Genomic DNA, 15396 nt, shown 5'->3' with positions numbered 1-15396 from the left:
GGGGGGGGCGAACAAGCTATCGCAATTAGGTGGATTTTTGAATTGCTTGATTTATTGAAGAATATATTGGAAATTGCTTTTTTGGTTGCTCTGGAAAGCTTTTTTGTCAAGTAGTGGTGTGTTTGACTGGGGGCATGTCTCAGTTAGAGGAACAGAGGCAACAGAACTTCCATATTGTCTTTGATGGGTTTGCCTTTTTCTCATCAATTGAAAAAGAATAGAGTTGGCTATGTGTTTCATGAGCTGTAGTAAGTGATGGTGGTCCTGTCCTTTTACCATACTTTGTATAGGTGCATCACAAGGTAAGCTTCACAATGCAGAAAGAGTCTCACACAACTGATTCTAGAGATATACTAAGTATGGAGTGAATTTGCCTAGTTAGAACATTTGCATTGTTATGAATGCTTCTAGTTGAACTACTAATTCTATTTGTTGCTTTGATTGACATAATATACTGATTGAATGCGAAAGCAGAACCACAGAAGAATAGTGAAATACCGGACCACAAATCCATTATTATAATACAATTGCAGTCAATAGATTTCAACTTCAATATTGCAATGATCAAAACAGCCTCTGTGGATTATTGCAAGGATAGGCTGCTAAATCATAGACACACAAATGGTGTCCTCAGCCTTGATCAGTCCAATGGGTCTTTTTACACGGTCAATACCAGGAATGAATCCCATTCTTGACGAATCGCTTTCGTTCGAAGTTGAGTCGGAGAAGGCTCGCACGCCCGTAATCTCCAACAAGTAAATGGAATTAGTAATGTACAATCTATCTTAGTGTGGTGGGAGGTTCAATCCCAGAGGCCCCGGAAGGCCATGTCTAGCCAGTCCAAAAGCTTATCAAAGACAATGTGGTTGGCATTGTGGTAGAAAATGGAGTGGTCGCTGTCGGGGAAAATATGCATGTCGTAGTTTTCGACCTCCTTGACGTTGAAATTGTCAAGAAGCCAGAGGATGTTCTGGAAATGGACGTTATCGTCCGCAGTGCCTGACATCACCAAGAAGCGAGACACGTCCTTGAAGTTTTCGAAGTCATTGATTTTGGCCGTCTGGCTGTAGTTCTCATTCTCTTTTGGATTCTTCATGTACCGCTCTGCATAAATGGAGTCGTAGAACATCCAGTTGGTCACTGGCGCCACGGCCATGCCGTATTTGAAGACATCGCCACCATCCCGTTCCAAAGTTTTGAGAGTTGTGAAGCCTCCGTACGACCAGCCCCAAACGGCAGTGCGTTTTTCGTCAATGTACTCGTTTTTCACAATATAGTCCTTGGTGATGGCAATGACATCCTCAGGCTCCCAGCGCCCAATTTGTTTGTACGCCCAAGTCTTGAGCTTCCAGTCATCACTGCCAGTTCCACGAGGATCGATGATCAACACAACTGCACCCAAGTTGGCGCTGACAAGATCCTGAAAGTCTATGGCAAAGTCATCGGTGACTGTGGTTGATCCGGGGCCACCGTAGACATGAACAAGCAACGGATGCTTCTTTTTGGGGTTGAAGTTTGGAGGAAAGATCTCGATCATGTTGACCTCAGCAGCCTCAGAGGCATGACCAACTCGTATTTGACTGTGCACACGAGTAGGCACATTCACTTTTGAAAGAGTGTTGGCGAGCTTTTGGGTATCGCTGACCGGATCAACCTTGTGGACATACTGAGCATTCTCAGTCCATTCAGCAAGATTAACAAGCTTCTGCCATGGCTCATGAGGGCCTCTGTACCTCAAATTCACAAACTGGGCATCGTTGTTGAACAGAACATCATATTTGCCGAGATCTGTGGTCAAAGTCTTGGTCTTACCATCTTTCAAGGAATAGGCCTGGAAGTGATGGTCCATTTTGTCCTCGGTGAGGAAGTATATCTCGTTCTCAACAGCATTGTAGGCTACTGAGGAGTCCAGCCGTATTTTGCTAATGATCTTCGAAGGCTTTTCTGCCACGGCCAGGTCGAAAAGCGCCAAGTGAACGTACATGTCGTCCACAACTCTATCAAGGTACTTGTTTCCAGACTCATTTTCGATCACGGTGATCGGCTGCTGCTTCTCAATCCAGCCGCCATATTCAGTGCTGTTGGTTTTCGAGACAAATTTTGTTTGTTTTGCATCGACTTGGTAGACCTTTTTCTTGAGAATTGTCGAGGTACGATCGGTCACCTTCACAAGAAGGCTATTCGAATCGATCCAATGCGCGTCATAAAGCACGAAATCATCTCCGAGCTCCTTGTCATTGAGATCGATAGATGAGGTTTTGCCGGACGTTGCATCGTAAATGGATAACGAAATGATGGGGTTTGTGGTGCCTGGCTTGGGATATTTTATGCTGGTCCTGAGTGGATACTGGTTGATTTCATCCACCGATTCGTCAGGAGGGTTTTGGTACGACATGCCTATCTTGTCGGCAGCCTTGATGTAGTAATCCATTTTGTAGTCTCTCACTGAGGTGTCGTTGATAGTGGCGTACACTAGGTTCTTCAGGTCGGGAGACCACCAGAACATCGTGGCGTGGGGATAGACTTCCTCTTCGTAGACCCAATCTGGTTTACCGTTAAAGATCTCAGGGGAGCCAGTTGAAGTGATTCTCGTGGTTTTCATGCTGCTGAGGTCCAATAAATACAAATCGTGGTTGTGGCCAAAGATCACCGTTTTTCCGTCAGGACTGAAGGTTGCAAAATGGATCTTCTCCAATTTCTTAGCGCTCGGGCCCACTGGTTTATGGTCGCCAGTCAGCGGGTTCCAAAGCCAGTATAACGAAAACGACAGGTGCCGCCATTGCGGTGTATGGTCCGATCGGAGCAAGTGCCACGTATTGTCTTCATCAACTGAAACGCCGGGATTGAGGAGAAGATCGTCGACGTAGAAGAAGTTGTTGAGGGCTTCAAACTGGGTGGTTTCAAGCACCACTTTGGAAAATGTCGTTTCCGCCTGGCGAACAGCAAACGCCTTATTGTCTCGCGTCATGTAGAAGCCGGCTCTGGTCACTCCGGCACCCTCTTTCGGCTGCTGCTTCTTCAGAAGCCACCGGACCACTTTCTCATCTGCAAAGTAGGCACCCTTGCGGTACTCTGCCATCGACACGTTGCCCAACTTCGGCAGGTACTCGTTCAAAGTCACGTTTCGGTCCGACAAGGTCACGATATTCGTCGGCGAGCCGTGCCACATGTTTGCTGTAGCCTTCTGGGCCTTTCCATTGGAGTACACTATAAGAGCCACAAGCCACAAGGCCACGGCAGCAACACACACAGTTATTAGCAGTTTCCGCAGCAGAGCGTTGCCGCCAAAGTACAGCTCCTTCTGTTTCTGGAAGCCAGGGTCCTCGGTGAAGTCGGCGTGTTCACCAGAAACGCGGTTCTTCCTGGTGTAATTCTCGATCTCGTCGAAAAGCTCCAGCAGATCGGAGTAATTGGCCTCGGTGTCGAGATCCTCAAGGGGGATATCCTGCTCCAACCGCTCATAGGACATGGCAGTGGGCTTCAAGGAGGGTTGATGGGAAGAAGACGGGGTGTTGATGGAGTAGGAGATAGGCTTCGCGATGTCAATAGGAGGCTGTACACGGAGTGGAGGGGAGGACGGGAGGCGGAGCGGGAGAAAGATCTAAAAAGGGGTTTTAAAAAACGAAAGCAAAGTGGATAAAATGTGGGAATCGGCCTCCTTTTATACCCTGTCGGAAAATGTCGTTGAACACCGTTTTGGGCTGTCAACGGACCGGCTGAAACCGTGCATAGAACAATGCGGCACGAAGACCCTGAGTGAGGTTGATCTACGATTGAGGGGATGGAGAGATAAGATTTGGTGATACTGGAGATTTTTTAAATTTTTCTATTATCGGTTCTTTTTCAAAAAGTTTCAATATTTAGTGCATTGTTCTTGACTTGGGCGAGCTCGGTTGGGAACGTGTGTCTGGTGGGTGCAAACCAGCTAATGGTGGGCGTATGGAGGTTACACAAAACGGCATGTTTCATAACGGTTTTCCTGCTTCGCTTATTGGAGTGATGGGGGTGACAGGGGTATTGGAGAGTTTTGTTGTTTGAGTTCGTTTGAAGGTATTCGCTGAAGTTTGTTGTATTGGTGCAGTTGAAACGGTCTGGTGATACATCAAGAAACGGGTAGTCTGGTATTTGTAGGCACTTGATTTTGTGGTGTTTTCTGGCGTTTAAGAGATTTCTAATTACTGGGAACCATGCTTTACAGATTGCACCGTCAGAGTGCCTAGGCAGGTAATTGTGTATCCTCAGGTAACTAACCGAAGTATGGACATTGATAAAGTTCGAATCATCGAACAATGCACTTTATGGAAATGCGGCTGTTCAGGTAAGAACTGGTAGTTGTAATCCCTAATTGAAGATCTGATAGGCTAAGCTCAAATAAAAGTCTTTGTGGAGTACTGGTGCTAGATTGTGAGATCATTCTGAAACAATTGTTCTCTACATACTCTTTTCACAGATCGACTTTCATCAACCACAACTATACCCGCTTTTGGAGTGAGTAGACCTTGACATACTTGTTTTCTTAAATATCTTCATATCCAACTCACACCTCATACTCAACTCCATGAACCAATCCACACAGCGGTAATATTACATCACACCACTTAAAACCTCCACTTCCTATTGCAGCCAATAAGCACAATCCCATTCAAATCCGATCCCTGAATATCAACAAACCCTAAAAATCTCCAAAATCCCCAAAACCTCCCATTCCATCCCACCTTGCAACCAAACCGTTGGCTGATCTCGCTTAGCAAAGCCTCATTCGTGCACCGTTCTTATCAGGCAGTGCACCAAGCCCGTTTTCGGGCATTGAGCAAAAAAGAACACCTCTCAAACCTTATTGTGGTGAATTTTTTTCAAGTCAAAGTTTATTCGTTGAAAAATTTGCAGAGTTTTTCAAAATCACACAATCTCCGATTCGCTCTTCTACCCCATACTGAGGACCCTGCCTGGCACAGTCCCGAGACCAAAGTGCCCACGTTGAAGAGCTACCCCGCCGTTGCCCCTCAGACAAATATATAAAGCGGTCAATTCCCCCGATCGCCAAAAATCATCAAAAAATTCCCCCAGTGTGCCCCCGCCAGCCTCCTCCTACTTGGCCGCCGCTTGGTGATATTTCGCACTGCCAACTCAACTACTACTTCTCATGGACTACGCCCGGCTTCTAGGCAAGGACGTGGTGCAGGAGATCCACGCTCTTTTCACCGAGGCAATTGACCCGGCGGATTTCCTGGCCAACTTGGCCAAGGCGTCAGAGCCCCTCTGGAGACCAAATCCAGCTCCTGTTCCTGGAATAGATCGTATCTTCAGATACGGGGTTCACCTTTTGGGCGAGGCCGTGGACTACCGACCCGACGAGGCGGAGACGAAACCGTCGATTGTGGAGAATGAGGTTTCGGAGGAGGAGGACATCACCAGTCAGTCGTTGGCGACACAGACCGGTCAAAGCCGCCAGAGCGTCCAGATCGAAAGGGAGGAACCCGAAGAAAAAGAGGAAAGACGCCTGCTGGTGGTGAGCATTTCCGAGGATACCGTGGAACTGCCGCCATTGGGCGAGCTTGACGTGGCTGCACGGAACCAGCTTGTCACGAGGATCGCCCTGGTGTTGCGTCTATGGTTTGGGAACCTCTGGGAGGCTTCCAAGAAGAACAATTTGGATGCGGTGGGCATTGTTTTCGACGTTCCAGACTCAAAGGGCCGCTTGACCGAAAAACACCTCGGGGAGCTTCTTCTCCGTGTTCGTTGGTTCATGGATGCTGTCTTGGCGCTCCCTACGTCCCATATTGGCTACCTAGGCTCGTTCAAGGAGCTCATTTTGTTGATCCACGAGATCCTCCGCGGCTTGTACAAGGCAATTGCGTTGGAGCGGGACAAGCCCGGGCTGAGGCGGTTTCTTATTGTGAAAAGTGTGCTTCACTCCTTCTTCAAAGTGGACTTCTCACAGACGCTCGATAGCATCAACACCCAGACATGGAAAAGCACCGAGCACCCGACGTCCAAGGACGACATTCGTCTTTCCTACGAGACATTGATGCAGCTCTACGTGATCCAGGGCTCCTTGGCCAGCAGTCCGTTGAGCATCTTGCTCCTTGATAAGATCTCCTTGTCCTTGGACATCACCACCATCAAAACGACATCGCCAAACATATACACCAACTACCTCGGCCACAAGGACTTTTTGGACCCAGACGTGCTTGGACCTTACGTTTCCAGGATTGTGCCTGTATTGGCTGCTAACCTCAACTACTTCTATGGCCTTATGGAAGATTTGCTTTCACACAAGCTCAACCACTCGTCTTTCTTTTCGTGGATCACAGGCCACAAACTCACCGGCAGCGGGTACATGTCGGTGGACACTGTGGAGCAGGTGACGAATTTCAGCAAAAACTGCAAGAACCTCAGTTCCGTGAACAAGTTGAAGCAGGATCCGTTGCTTGAGGAGATTCTCCGTTATGAATGCACGTCTCGTCTCAATGCCGTGGGTGTCATTTACGCAGATGACGAGCGGGCCTTACGGTCTCCTGGTTTCTTGAACGTGACTTTGCTTCTCTACTCGTTGCTGCTGAATACCTCCTTTATGAAAGTGTTGACCACTCAACAGGAGGAATCCACGGAATCGGTGTCGATCTTGCGCCTTTGGCTCTGCGTCTCATCGTATGTTCTTCACCATCAGGTGAGGCTGAAGATCAACACCTTCAGCGCTAGGTTGGTGCTCCTTATTCTTCTCAAGCTCGTGCTGAGAAAGGCCGGCAACATGGAGCACCTCAAGGCGTTGACCATCAATGAATTCAAATGGAAGTTGTGTCACCACAGATCGCCTGTGGTCCCGGATGACTTGGGCGGTAGGGGCGACAAGAACATCCTTTTGTACATCATTGATGTGTTGCAAATCGTCTTGAGGTTCAACTTGAACAAGAAGCTCGACTTGGACAATTGCAAGATCGCCTTGACGGTGTTGTACCACATTCTTCTTGAGTTTGAGGAGGCCCAGGTGGACAATATCGGCGCCTACAGGTGGGTGGAGCTCTATAAGACATTGATCTCGTTTGTCAAGTTTGTTGCAAAGAACTTCAACGAGGAGGACTCAAAGTACGTTGTGGAGGAGGTGTTCCTGGTGTTCGACCTCATTCTCGGGCCACTGTACGACGGTATATTCGAGATTGCCGAGGATTCATGGATCTTTGGTTCCCATCTGGTGAAGCTGGTCAAGTACGATTTGCTCCTCACAATGCTTCAGAGTTTGCAGCCAATTGCAGCCATCTACGACCGCTTCATCACCAAGAAGGAGAACTTCCAAAGAGTCGATGCCTACTTGGAAGCACTCAAGAGAGAGTTTGATCTTCTGGAAACACGCGAGCGTGATTTCTACGAGGTTAACGCCAAACTCAGCAAGATCACCCTGGAATTGGGCACCGAGCCCAAGGAGAATGAAAAGCCGCCGCTTACCACGGTGCTGTTGGGCGCCTTCAACTACGCAGACACGTTCAAGTACTTGGACAGGTACCAAGACTACGTTGACTTTGACAAGCAAGTGGAGATCCTCGACATGTTTGCCGTTTTGTATGACTTTACGTGGGTGAGCCGCAGAAAGAAGTAAATACATGGATATATTACAGGTAAAAGGGCGGACTACTTCTTCTCGTGGATGGTTCTAAAAAAGTCCATGCACGTGGTGAACACCACCAAAAGAATGCCTCCACCTGGGCCCAATCTCAAGACCTTGGGGATGAAACCCTTGTACAAGGCAGCGAAACCTTCTTCCTTAGCCACCGTCAAAACCGAGGGGACAGTCCAGATGTATTTGGAGGAACCAGCCTGGATTCTGGACTTCACCACGTCGAAAGGTGTGTTCAAGATGGTACCGAAAGTACCACCGATGGTACCACAGGTCAAGTCAATCATGGTTTTTTCGCTGCTAGTCTTTGGCTTTGGCATCAAGGTTCTGACCTGGTGGATCAAACCAAAGTAGCCGGCGTTCCACGCCACATGTCTCCACATGGTGGACTCCAAACCCTTGTACATGCCGAAAAGCCCGTTTTCCTTGATGACGTGCTTCATCACGTCGCCCATGCCATTGAACTTGGAGGTCTTGTCCTGCAATTTGATCTTGATCAATTCGAAAGGCACCACCACAAACGACTCGGTGGCACCGGCAGTAGCACCCGTCAAAACTGCCAAAGACTGGTTCATCTCCGCAACACCAAACTGCTTTCTGTAAAACTTGCCCCACTCGTCGTTGGCCGCAAACTTGGTGGCTCTCTTTGGTGCCTCCATCAAAATAGGGGCGGTGATACCCTTGTACAATCTGGAGAAACCCTCCTCGGCCACGATCTTTCTCAAGCACCTAATGGTACCATTGTAATCGGAGGTGGTTGCCAATTGTTGTCTGGTTTTAACCACGTCCAAAGGGTACATGACCAAAATCTCGGACACGCCGGCGATGGCGCCGGAGGCGAACTGGTAAATGAAGGGTAATGGTTTTTCAGACATGAAAAGAAAAGATGGAGTAGCAGTGGAATTTGGGCAGGGCGAAAATGCTCAATGCTCGAAAAAATGTGCAGTGAGGGGTGCAGCTTTTGACACGATACACTGGGGAATAGATGTGCTGAAGACTCGGAGAAACAGGCCCGGGGTTACTTGAGACGCCGTTTTTGCAAAAATAGCCAAGCTGAAACGGATCAACCTTATTTTTCGTCGCCTGGGCCCCTCCGCTAAGAGACTTTCCCAAACAGGACATAGGCGCGTCACGTGACTGATCCCCAAGCTCGAACCACTCGGCGGCAGCGTATTTTGTGCCCTGGGGTCTTATCGCCTCGCGTGTGGAGACCCGCGTCAAATTGAATGAAGATTTTGTGAATAAGTTTAAGTTGGCTGAAGGCGGAGAAGTCGGGGTGCTGCAACGAAGAAAAATCCAATTTCTCTTATCTAAGCCTTCTCGGCGTTAGGCGTCCCCTCGGACTCGCTAGCTGCGGACCGGAGTGGTGCGTCTGCGGGCCCGGCGTATCTCGCTTGCAATTGGGCCCGGCAATAGGGACTTGTTGATCCCAAACGGCTAAAACCGGGATGTTCAATCCCCGAGGTGGTGGGAAGAGCCTTCTGATCAGGATGGAAGCGACGCATATGACATTTGTGGTGTCCATTGTTTTTCGCAGCCAAGCGTCAGATGGAGAAGGGTGATCATGATGTGAAAAAGGGTGATGATGAATAAGGGTGATCAATGGTATAAGGACAATGGATGTGAAAGTATGGCAAGATGGGGTTGCTGCCGAGATGTTATGGTTGGTTCTGGAAACCACGAATGGTGTTTGTAGTTGGAGCAAGTCGGTATAAATGTGAATTGAATAGATTGTTGTTGTAGTTGGAGTTTGAATGGTACTGCTTGGAATATCTTTGTAGAAACGTATCTGACTGGTAGGTGATGCTAGTGGCATCCAGAAGCGACTCAAGCGTATTAGGGCTATCGGGACTTCTTAATACTTTCACCATCCACACTATCTAAGGACCTATTAGTAAAACTGGCGTGAACAGGGAATAGTTATGAAAACAAATGATTCGATAGAAGGAGATTTTCTGTGCATCGTCCCACAGTTAGACTCTTCTCGCTTATGTACGCAGACATGGTGCAGCATTTTGCAGCCACCTCACCCACACCATTTCAACGCTCTTCACAAGCAACACCTACTCACTTGAAAGTCATAACTTCATCGCTTCTTGATCAAACGACTCAATAGGGTATGTTACAAATTTCAGCGGAATCGAGCTACCCAGCTTCAAGCCATTTCAGCGTATCTCCAACTCACACCAACACAACGTCCAAAAAACAACCCTCAATCATCTAATCCAAGCCACTTGAGTCCACAAATAATCATCAAAACTTTAAACCCCACCAACGTAACGCCCGGCACAATCCAAATCGAGAGACCTAACTGAATCCTCTGGTGCCACCTGCATACAGCCCACACCGGGTAACGCAGCACCCACCTACTTATACAGCGGCCCATCTCATCTTTTTCAGCTTTTTCTTTTCTTCTTCGTGCGGCGGCCAGAACTTATACCGTGTTGCTTGTCTGTTTCCGATATCCCTACGAGTTGGCAAGTGTCAAGTTCTGGCCAGAATAACATCCAGTGATGGACCAACGATCATCTTAGCGCCCTTTCATGTGTCTCGCTGTCGAGCTGTTTTCCTCTTTTGGGACTCAGCTTGTGGAGCTCGTGAGGGCTGGTAGATCAGACATTCTCCAGAATGTGAGTACGGCCTGGCCGCTCACGAAGAAGTGTAGGTTGCGTGAACTCGTGTGATGTAGCGATGGGGTGGTGTTGCAAAATCGACATGGTTTTGAAGATTTGCATTGTCACTTAAATCACTACATTCACGGTATAGTATGAGTCTAGCGCCAAATGGTACCAAAGAAGCGTTCTTAGCTGAAGCAAGCTATTTGGTGTCGAACGACCTTTTCGTCCTATCCTAGGTGTACTAGGGACCTTGGACTATGTGAACTAAGGTTGAAGGAGTAACATCCAGGACCTTTCTCTTCTTTCTTTCCTTTGTCAGTGCATTGGTAGCAGTGCTACAAGTCATTCACTGATATCTATATTCTGACATTATTAAAGCTCTTGATTCCCTATGGTAAGACACCTTCATGGGCGAGACATAAGCTAGAGAGCATCCGGTATCATTTGGGGTATTATGGGACCGTTTAACCTTAAAAAACAGCTTAAGTCCCCTTTGGTTGTTTTCTTTACTTGTCTGGCTTGAGATCTGGCCTGAGCAATTTGCCTGGCGTGAGAATTGCCTGGCTTGATACATGATTTCTCCATACTAAGGTGCAATGCTGCAACTTTCCTCACAACCACTGCCCCCGTAGAATGGCGTACATCACGTTCATCATCACGCCTGCGAAGACGGCCCACCGGCGGTCCTTGCTCATGTAGCTGTCGTCTAACACCTCGAACACCAAGGCAACCACACCCAAAAAGGCTCCGATCAACATGCCCACAACGATATCCTCGTTCCTGTTGGACTCCTCTAGCTCCGCTGAGGCCCTCACGGTCGGCGCTATCACACCGGTATCGTCGTCAGCGCCTGCGCTAACTGTGGTATTGGCGGTGTTCCCGTTTATCGTGGACTCGATCCAACGCTCTTCAAGCTGGCGTATGAGCTGCTGGCGAGCCTCCTCCTCTTCTATATCTGTCACGTCTCCAGCATTCAAGTTTTGGAGAGCGTCGGGTAAATAAACATCTCTGAACTGCCGCCTGAGGTCATTCACGTCTTCCTGGCTGAAGCCCTGTTGAAGCAAGCGGTCAAAACCAACAACCTGTGGAGCAGTAGAGACTTGTTGAGGTCTTCTATCAAGCTCTCGCTCCTCGCTGAGCTGGCTTCCCGTGAGGGTCTCTCCCACTAAACAGTGGATGTAGATCTTGAGCTGTTCGTCTACCTCCATCAGACGCAACTTGGGCACGAAAATGTCGTCTCTGAAGTTTGTGAGTTCGTTCAACACTCTGCCGTTGTAGATAAGTCGTATTCTTCTTCTTTCTGTTCCCTCTCGTTGTGTCCTTATCTGCTCCTTGAGCCACATGCTTGACACTAGGGTGTTCACATCGTCTCTATCGAAATTTATGGTAAAGGGGAGTTCCAAGTCTGGCATCAGCTCTCCAGATACAGAATCTGTAAAGCGTACCACAATGAGGACTTTCATCTTGTGGTGTAGTGGAGAAAGCAGGAGTAGTAGTTGAAGATATGGAGTTAGGTGAGTGCGGAAGGCGTATAGAGGATGATACTGGGAGGTGACTGTTTGAGGTACCCATTGAGCTTTTTAAGGGTAGAAGGGGAGTTTAACAGGTATTTGATTCGATGGATTCTTTTGATGTATTTATTATTGAGTTTTCTTCCCCGTGTTTTATTATTTGTGTAGATTAGTGGTTTCTGTATGCTTTTCGCAGCCACTAGGTAGTTCAGAACCCAAAGCTACAAACCAGATCGACTGCTGTAAATTAATAACTATATTTTAGTATTTACATATTGCTTTGAAGCGGCATCTTAGCTCGTATACTAATATTCAAGTCGCTTCTTTATGTTATAGTATTGCCATTGTTATGCCTCCTCGAGTGACAGTGAATCGGAAAATGTCACGTAATTGTTTTCTCTGAATGCCTCCTATTACCTGGCCTTTGGTAATTCCTATATGCTCTAAAAAGTACAAATAAAGTAATTGATTTACCAGTCCTTTGACAGTAACCCTCGAAGTAAAATGTGTTACATCATCTAAAGGCAGTGCCACCACTGGATCATCTATACCATTTCTTTCGAGCCAAGTTGTGGCATCACTCAATTGGCATTCGTGTGATTCCGAGAAAACTTCCGGACTGTCTTCGAAAATCGTGAATGTTGTCAATTCACTGATGTTCTGTAAGCACTCAATGTACCGCTCCTCAGTCTCATCACTGGATATAGAGCTGTTGTTTTCAGCCGGCAACTGTATCAACACTTGTCTGTCGTTTTTAACAAAGACGGTGGCTGTCACATTGAGTTCCTTATTACATTTTTCAACACTGGCCAAAGTTATATTGAGATGGTCCTCAAGCGTTACAGACTCGGCGATCACGACCAGTAGTAACACACACGACACAAGGTAAAGATGGGATGCGAGTTGCATTGTTTTTGCTGGTGAGCAATAAATTCGATAGTTCTATTCAAAAAGTTGAAGTGTTGAAGTTATATATGTTTGTGATAAGAAATAGCACAGTGGGCAGGAGAGCATGCACTGACTCAGCCTTTCGTATTTCACCGATGCACATGAGAACGGGTGGCAAATACAAAACTTTTGAATTTCCAATCTTGTATCCAATCTGGAAAGATGAAGTGATATCGGCTTAGTTGTTTTGAAGAGTACTGTTATTGCATAGATGGCACCAATCTTGAGAAGAACATTCACACGCTACTTCGGTCACAAAGCGATTTTAATAGATATCAGCATCTCTATGAACAGCTGAACATCCAAGCTATCCATCAATCCAACTTTTACTAGCATTTTCCTTGAAGTGACGACTTTTTGCCATAATTCGCTCAAAATTGGCCCTAGAGCGCTGAAAATTCGCCAGCACAATACTAAAATCACAACTAACATATCTAGACCTTCAAATTTGACCTTTTTATACCACCAAAAAACACACTATATATCAAACCCACATTCCCTTCTACCAAGCTTCGTTCCTCATGGCCCAATGGTCAAGGCGTCTGGCTACGATAAGTAACCACTTCTGTTGGAACCAGAAGATTCCAGGTTCGACTCCTGGTGGGGAAGCTTCTTTTTTTTCTCGCGAACTATTGGACCCTTACCTCAACTTTGCTGTACTTCACTCCGAAGCTGGCATAGTCTAGTTCGTGCAGTCTGAGTCACCTGCGGTTCAATAAGTCATCCTGCGGTTTCTCTAAATCACACGATGCTTACTCCTCCAATCAATATCAAAAACTGGATAGCCGAAAATGGCCATCTTTTAAAACCTCCAGTCAACAACTACTGTCTCCACCGAGGAGGTGCCACCGTGATGATCGTGGGTGGACCCAACGAAAGAACAGACTACCATGTGAATCAGACACCCGAGTATTTTCACCAACTCAAAGGCAAAATGTGTTTGAAGGTTGTTGACGAGGGCGAGTTCAAGGATATTGTGATCGAGGAAGGCGACTCCTTCTTGTTGCCCGGAAACGTTCCCCATAATCCGGTGAGATTTGCCAACACGATAGGTTTGGTTGTGGAACAGGATAGGCCCGAGAATGTCAACGACAAAATCAGATGGTACTGTCGAAATTGCAAGGAGATTGTCCACGAGATTGTTTTCTACTGCTCAGACTTGGGCACACAGGTAAAGGAAGCAATCATGTCGTTTGACGGAGACGACGATGCCAGAACGTGCAAGAACTGCGGAGAGTACAACTACGCCAAGCCGCAGGTATAGGTTAGAAGGGGGAGAAAGGCAGGAGTTGAAAATTGACGCTTTATGATCTGGAACAGGGTGTAGGGTGTAGGGTGGGTGGCGGTGTGTAGTCGATGGTGGGTGTGTCACACGAGTTGTAGCGACGAGGCAGTCATCAAGAAGGTGTTTTTTTTACGAGGGTTAATAACAGAGGGAGGATTTACATTTTCGATTTTCTTTGAATTGCCACTTTTGCTGCAAACTATTCGAGGCTTCTTATGCACCTCGATCAGATTACGAGACACTTGCAGAAGCTGCGATCAGATAAACTCTACAGATGCAGAGGTTCGTTTCTCTTCAATTAGCGTTCATCCAAAAACATGGCTTTCACTTATTCAATCCGATCAGTGCTCAAATGCCCGGAAATGACATCCATTGATCAAAGACAATGACTGATAACGGTTTCGGCCAAGCAAACACCACCATCCTATTGTCGCCACCAATTGAGTGGCAAACTCTACCCAGACCCTAAACAACAACTCACCAATTCACTAATCCCACCTACAGCCTCACAAAATTGTCGCTTTCTATTTATCACTCAAACTTCTGCTTGTACAAGGCCTCGCCCTTGTCGAAAACGTAGTCCACAGCGTGCTCCACAGGCTCGTCAAAGATGTATGGCAAAAGAGGCACAATACCCAAACCCACAGAAACAGGCCCGTACGTCTTGATGGCCTTGGTCTTGACGTTCTTGAAAAGCACCGACGAGTACCTCACCGCCAGGTGGATGGTCACAGCAGGCAAACCCATGGAGGCCAAGCCCTGGAAAACACCTCTTTTGGCAAACTGCACCCTCCAGTCCGTTTCCGCCAACGAATTGTGCACCAGCGCCCTGTACTTCTCAGCCTGTTCCTTATCAGCTTCTCCCACCTCTTGCCATGGTAAGAGCCCTGGACGGTACTTGCCCTCGTTTCTCATCTTCACCACCCAAGAGGCATAACTGACATCACACAACAAGTACGCCCACGAGACACCGTAGCCCAATGTCACAAGGTATGGGTGTGCCACCGGTCTGAAGGACTCACCGATATCCGAGGTGTAGGCAACGTACCTGTGGGAGGCACGAAGGATGGTTCTCAATCTGTTAGCATAGGCGGCGTATCTAACAGAACCTTCGTCTGGAGCCTGCTGGGGAGCGTCTGTGGGGGCTTCTGTGGAAGACATGTGGATGGAAGAGAGCAAGACGGGTTTCGGAAGAGATAACAGCCGGTATGGGCTGGTGCACTGATGCGGATGTGGCTGTGAAGCCAGCGGGAAAAAAGCTGGAGAAATGAGAGGGAAGGATTGGATGGGAGAAATGGCTGCGAAAATGTCGAACGGTGTCAAGACGCAAGCGATGCAGATCTCGATGCACAGTCTGCTAGGGCAGAGGGGCGAGTTTGGGGGATACCAGGGGGGAGGGAGTATAGGTGGGGCAAGATTGGG

The 15396-nt window shown here is 47.6% G+C and overlaps 6 protein-coding genes across 6 annotated transcripts; 2 read left to right on the top strand and 4 right to left on the bottom strand.

Moving 5' to 3' along the window:
* Positions 1-802: 802 nt before the first annotated feature.
* Positions 803-3469, bottom strand: STE13 (Ste13p; the record flags this gene model as incomplete). Its single annotated transcript, XM_024860596.1, has 1 exon — positions 803-3469. The coding sequence occupies one exon, from the start codon at positions 3467-3469 to the stop codon at positions 803-805; it is 2667 nt and encodes an 888-aa protein (XP_024711241.1).
* Positions 3470-5143: 1674 nt separating this feature from the next.
* On the top strand, positions 5144-7594 carry C7M61_005288 (uncharacterized protein; the record flags this gene model as incomplete). Its single annotated transcript, XM_024860595.1, has 1 exon — positions 5144-7594. The coding sequence occupies one exon, from the start codon at positions 5144-5146 to the stop codon at positions 7592-7594; it is 2451 nt and encodes an 816-aa protein (XP_024711240.1).
* A 32-nt stretch (positions 7595-7626) lies between these two features.
* On the bottom strand, positions 7627-8487 carry C7M61_005287 (mitochondrial 2-oxodicarboxylate carrier; the record flags this gene model as incomplete). Its single annotated transcript, XM_024860594.1, has 1 exon — positions 7627-8487. The coding sequence occupies one exon, from the start codon at positions 8485-8487 to the stop codon at positions 7627-7629; it is 861 nt and encodes a 286-aa protein (XP_024711239.1).
* A 2354-nt stretch (positions 8488-10841) lies between these two features.
* C7M61_005286 (uncharacterized protein) lies at positions 10842-12650 on the bottom strand (the record flags this gene model as incomplete). Its single annotated transcript, XM_024860593.1, has 2 exons — positions 10842-11693; positions 12255-12650. 2 exons carry the CDS (start codon positions 12648-12650, stop codon positions 10842-10844), a joined length of 1248 nt encoding a protein of 415 aa, XP_024711238.1.
* Positions 12651-13437: 787 nt separating this feature from the next.
* C7M61_005285 (3-hydroxyanthranilate 3,4-dioxygenase) lies at positions 13438-13953 on the top strand (the record flags this gene model as incomplete). The annotated part of the gene is made up of 1 exon (XM_024860592.1): positions 13438-13953. One exon carries the CDS (start codon positions 13438-13440, stop codon positions 13951-13953), a length of 516 nt encoding a protein of 171 aa, XP_024711237.1.
* Positions 13954-14505: 552 nt separating this feature from the next.
* C7M61_005284 (uncharacterized protein) lies at positions 14506-15135 on the bottom strand (the record flags this gene model as incomplete). The annotated part of the gene is made up of 1 exon (XM_024860591.1): positions 14506-15135. The coding sequence occupies one exon, from the start codon at positions 15133-15135 to the stop codon at positions 14506-14508; it is 630 nt and encodes a 209-aa protein (XP_024711236.1).
* Positions 15136-15396: the final 261 nt, after the last annotated feature.

This window comes from Candidozyma pseudohaemuli (assembly GCF_003013735.1).
Source record: "Candidozyma pseudohaemuli strain B12108 chromosome Unknown scaffold00026, whole genome shotgun sequence".
Lineage (NCBI taxonomy): Eukaryota > Fungi > Ascomycota > Pichiomycetes > Serinales > Metschnikowiaceae > Candidozyma > Candidozyma pseudohaemuli.
Note: the sequence above shows the minus strand (reverse complement) of the source record. Positions and strands in the feature narration are given on the sequence as shown.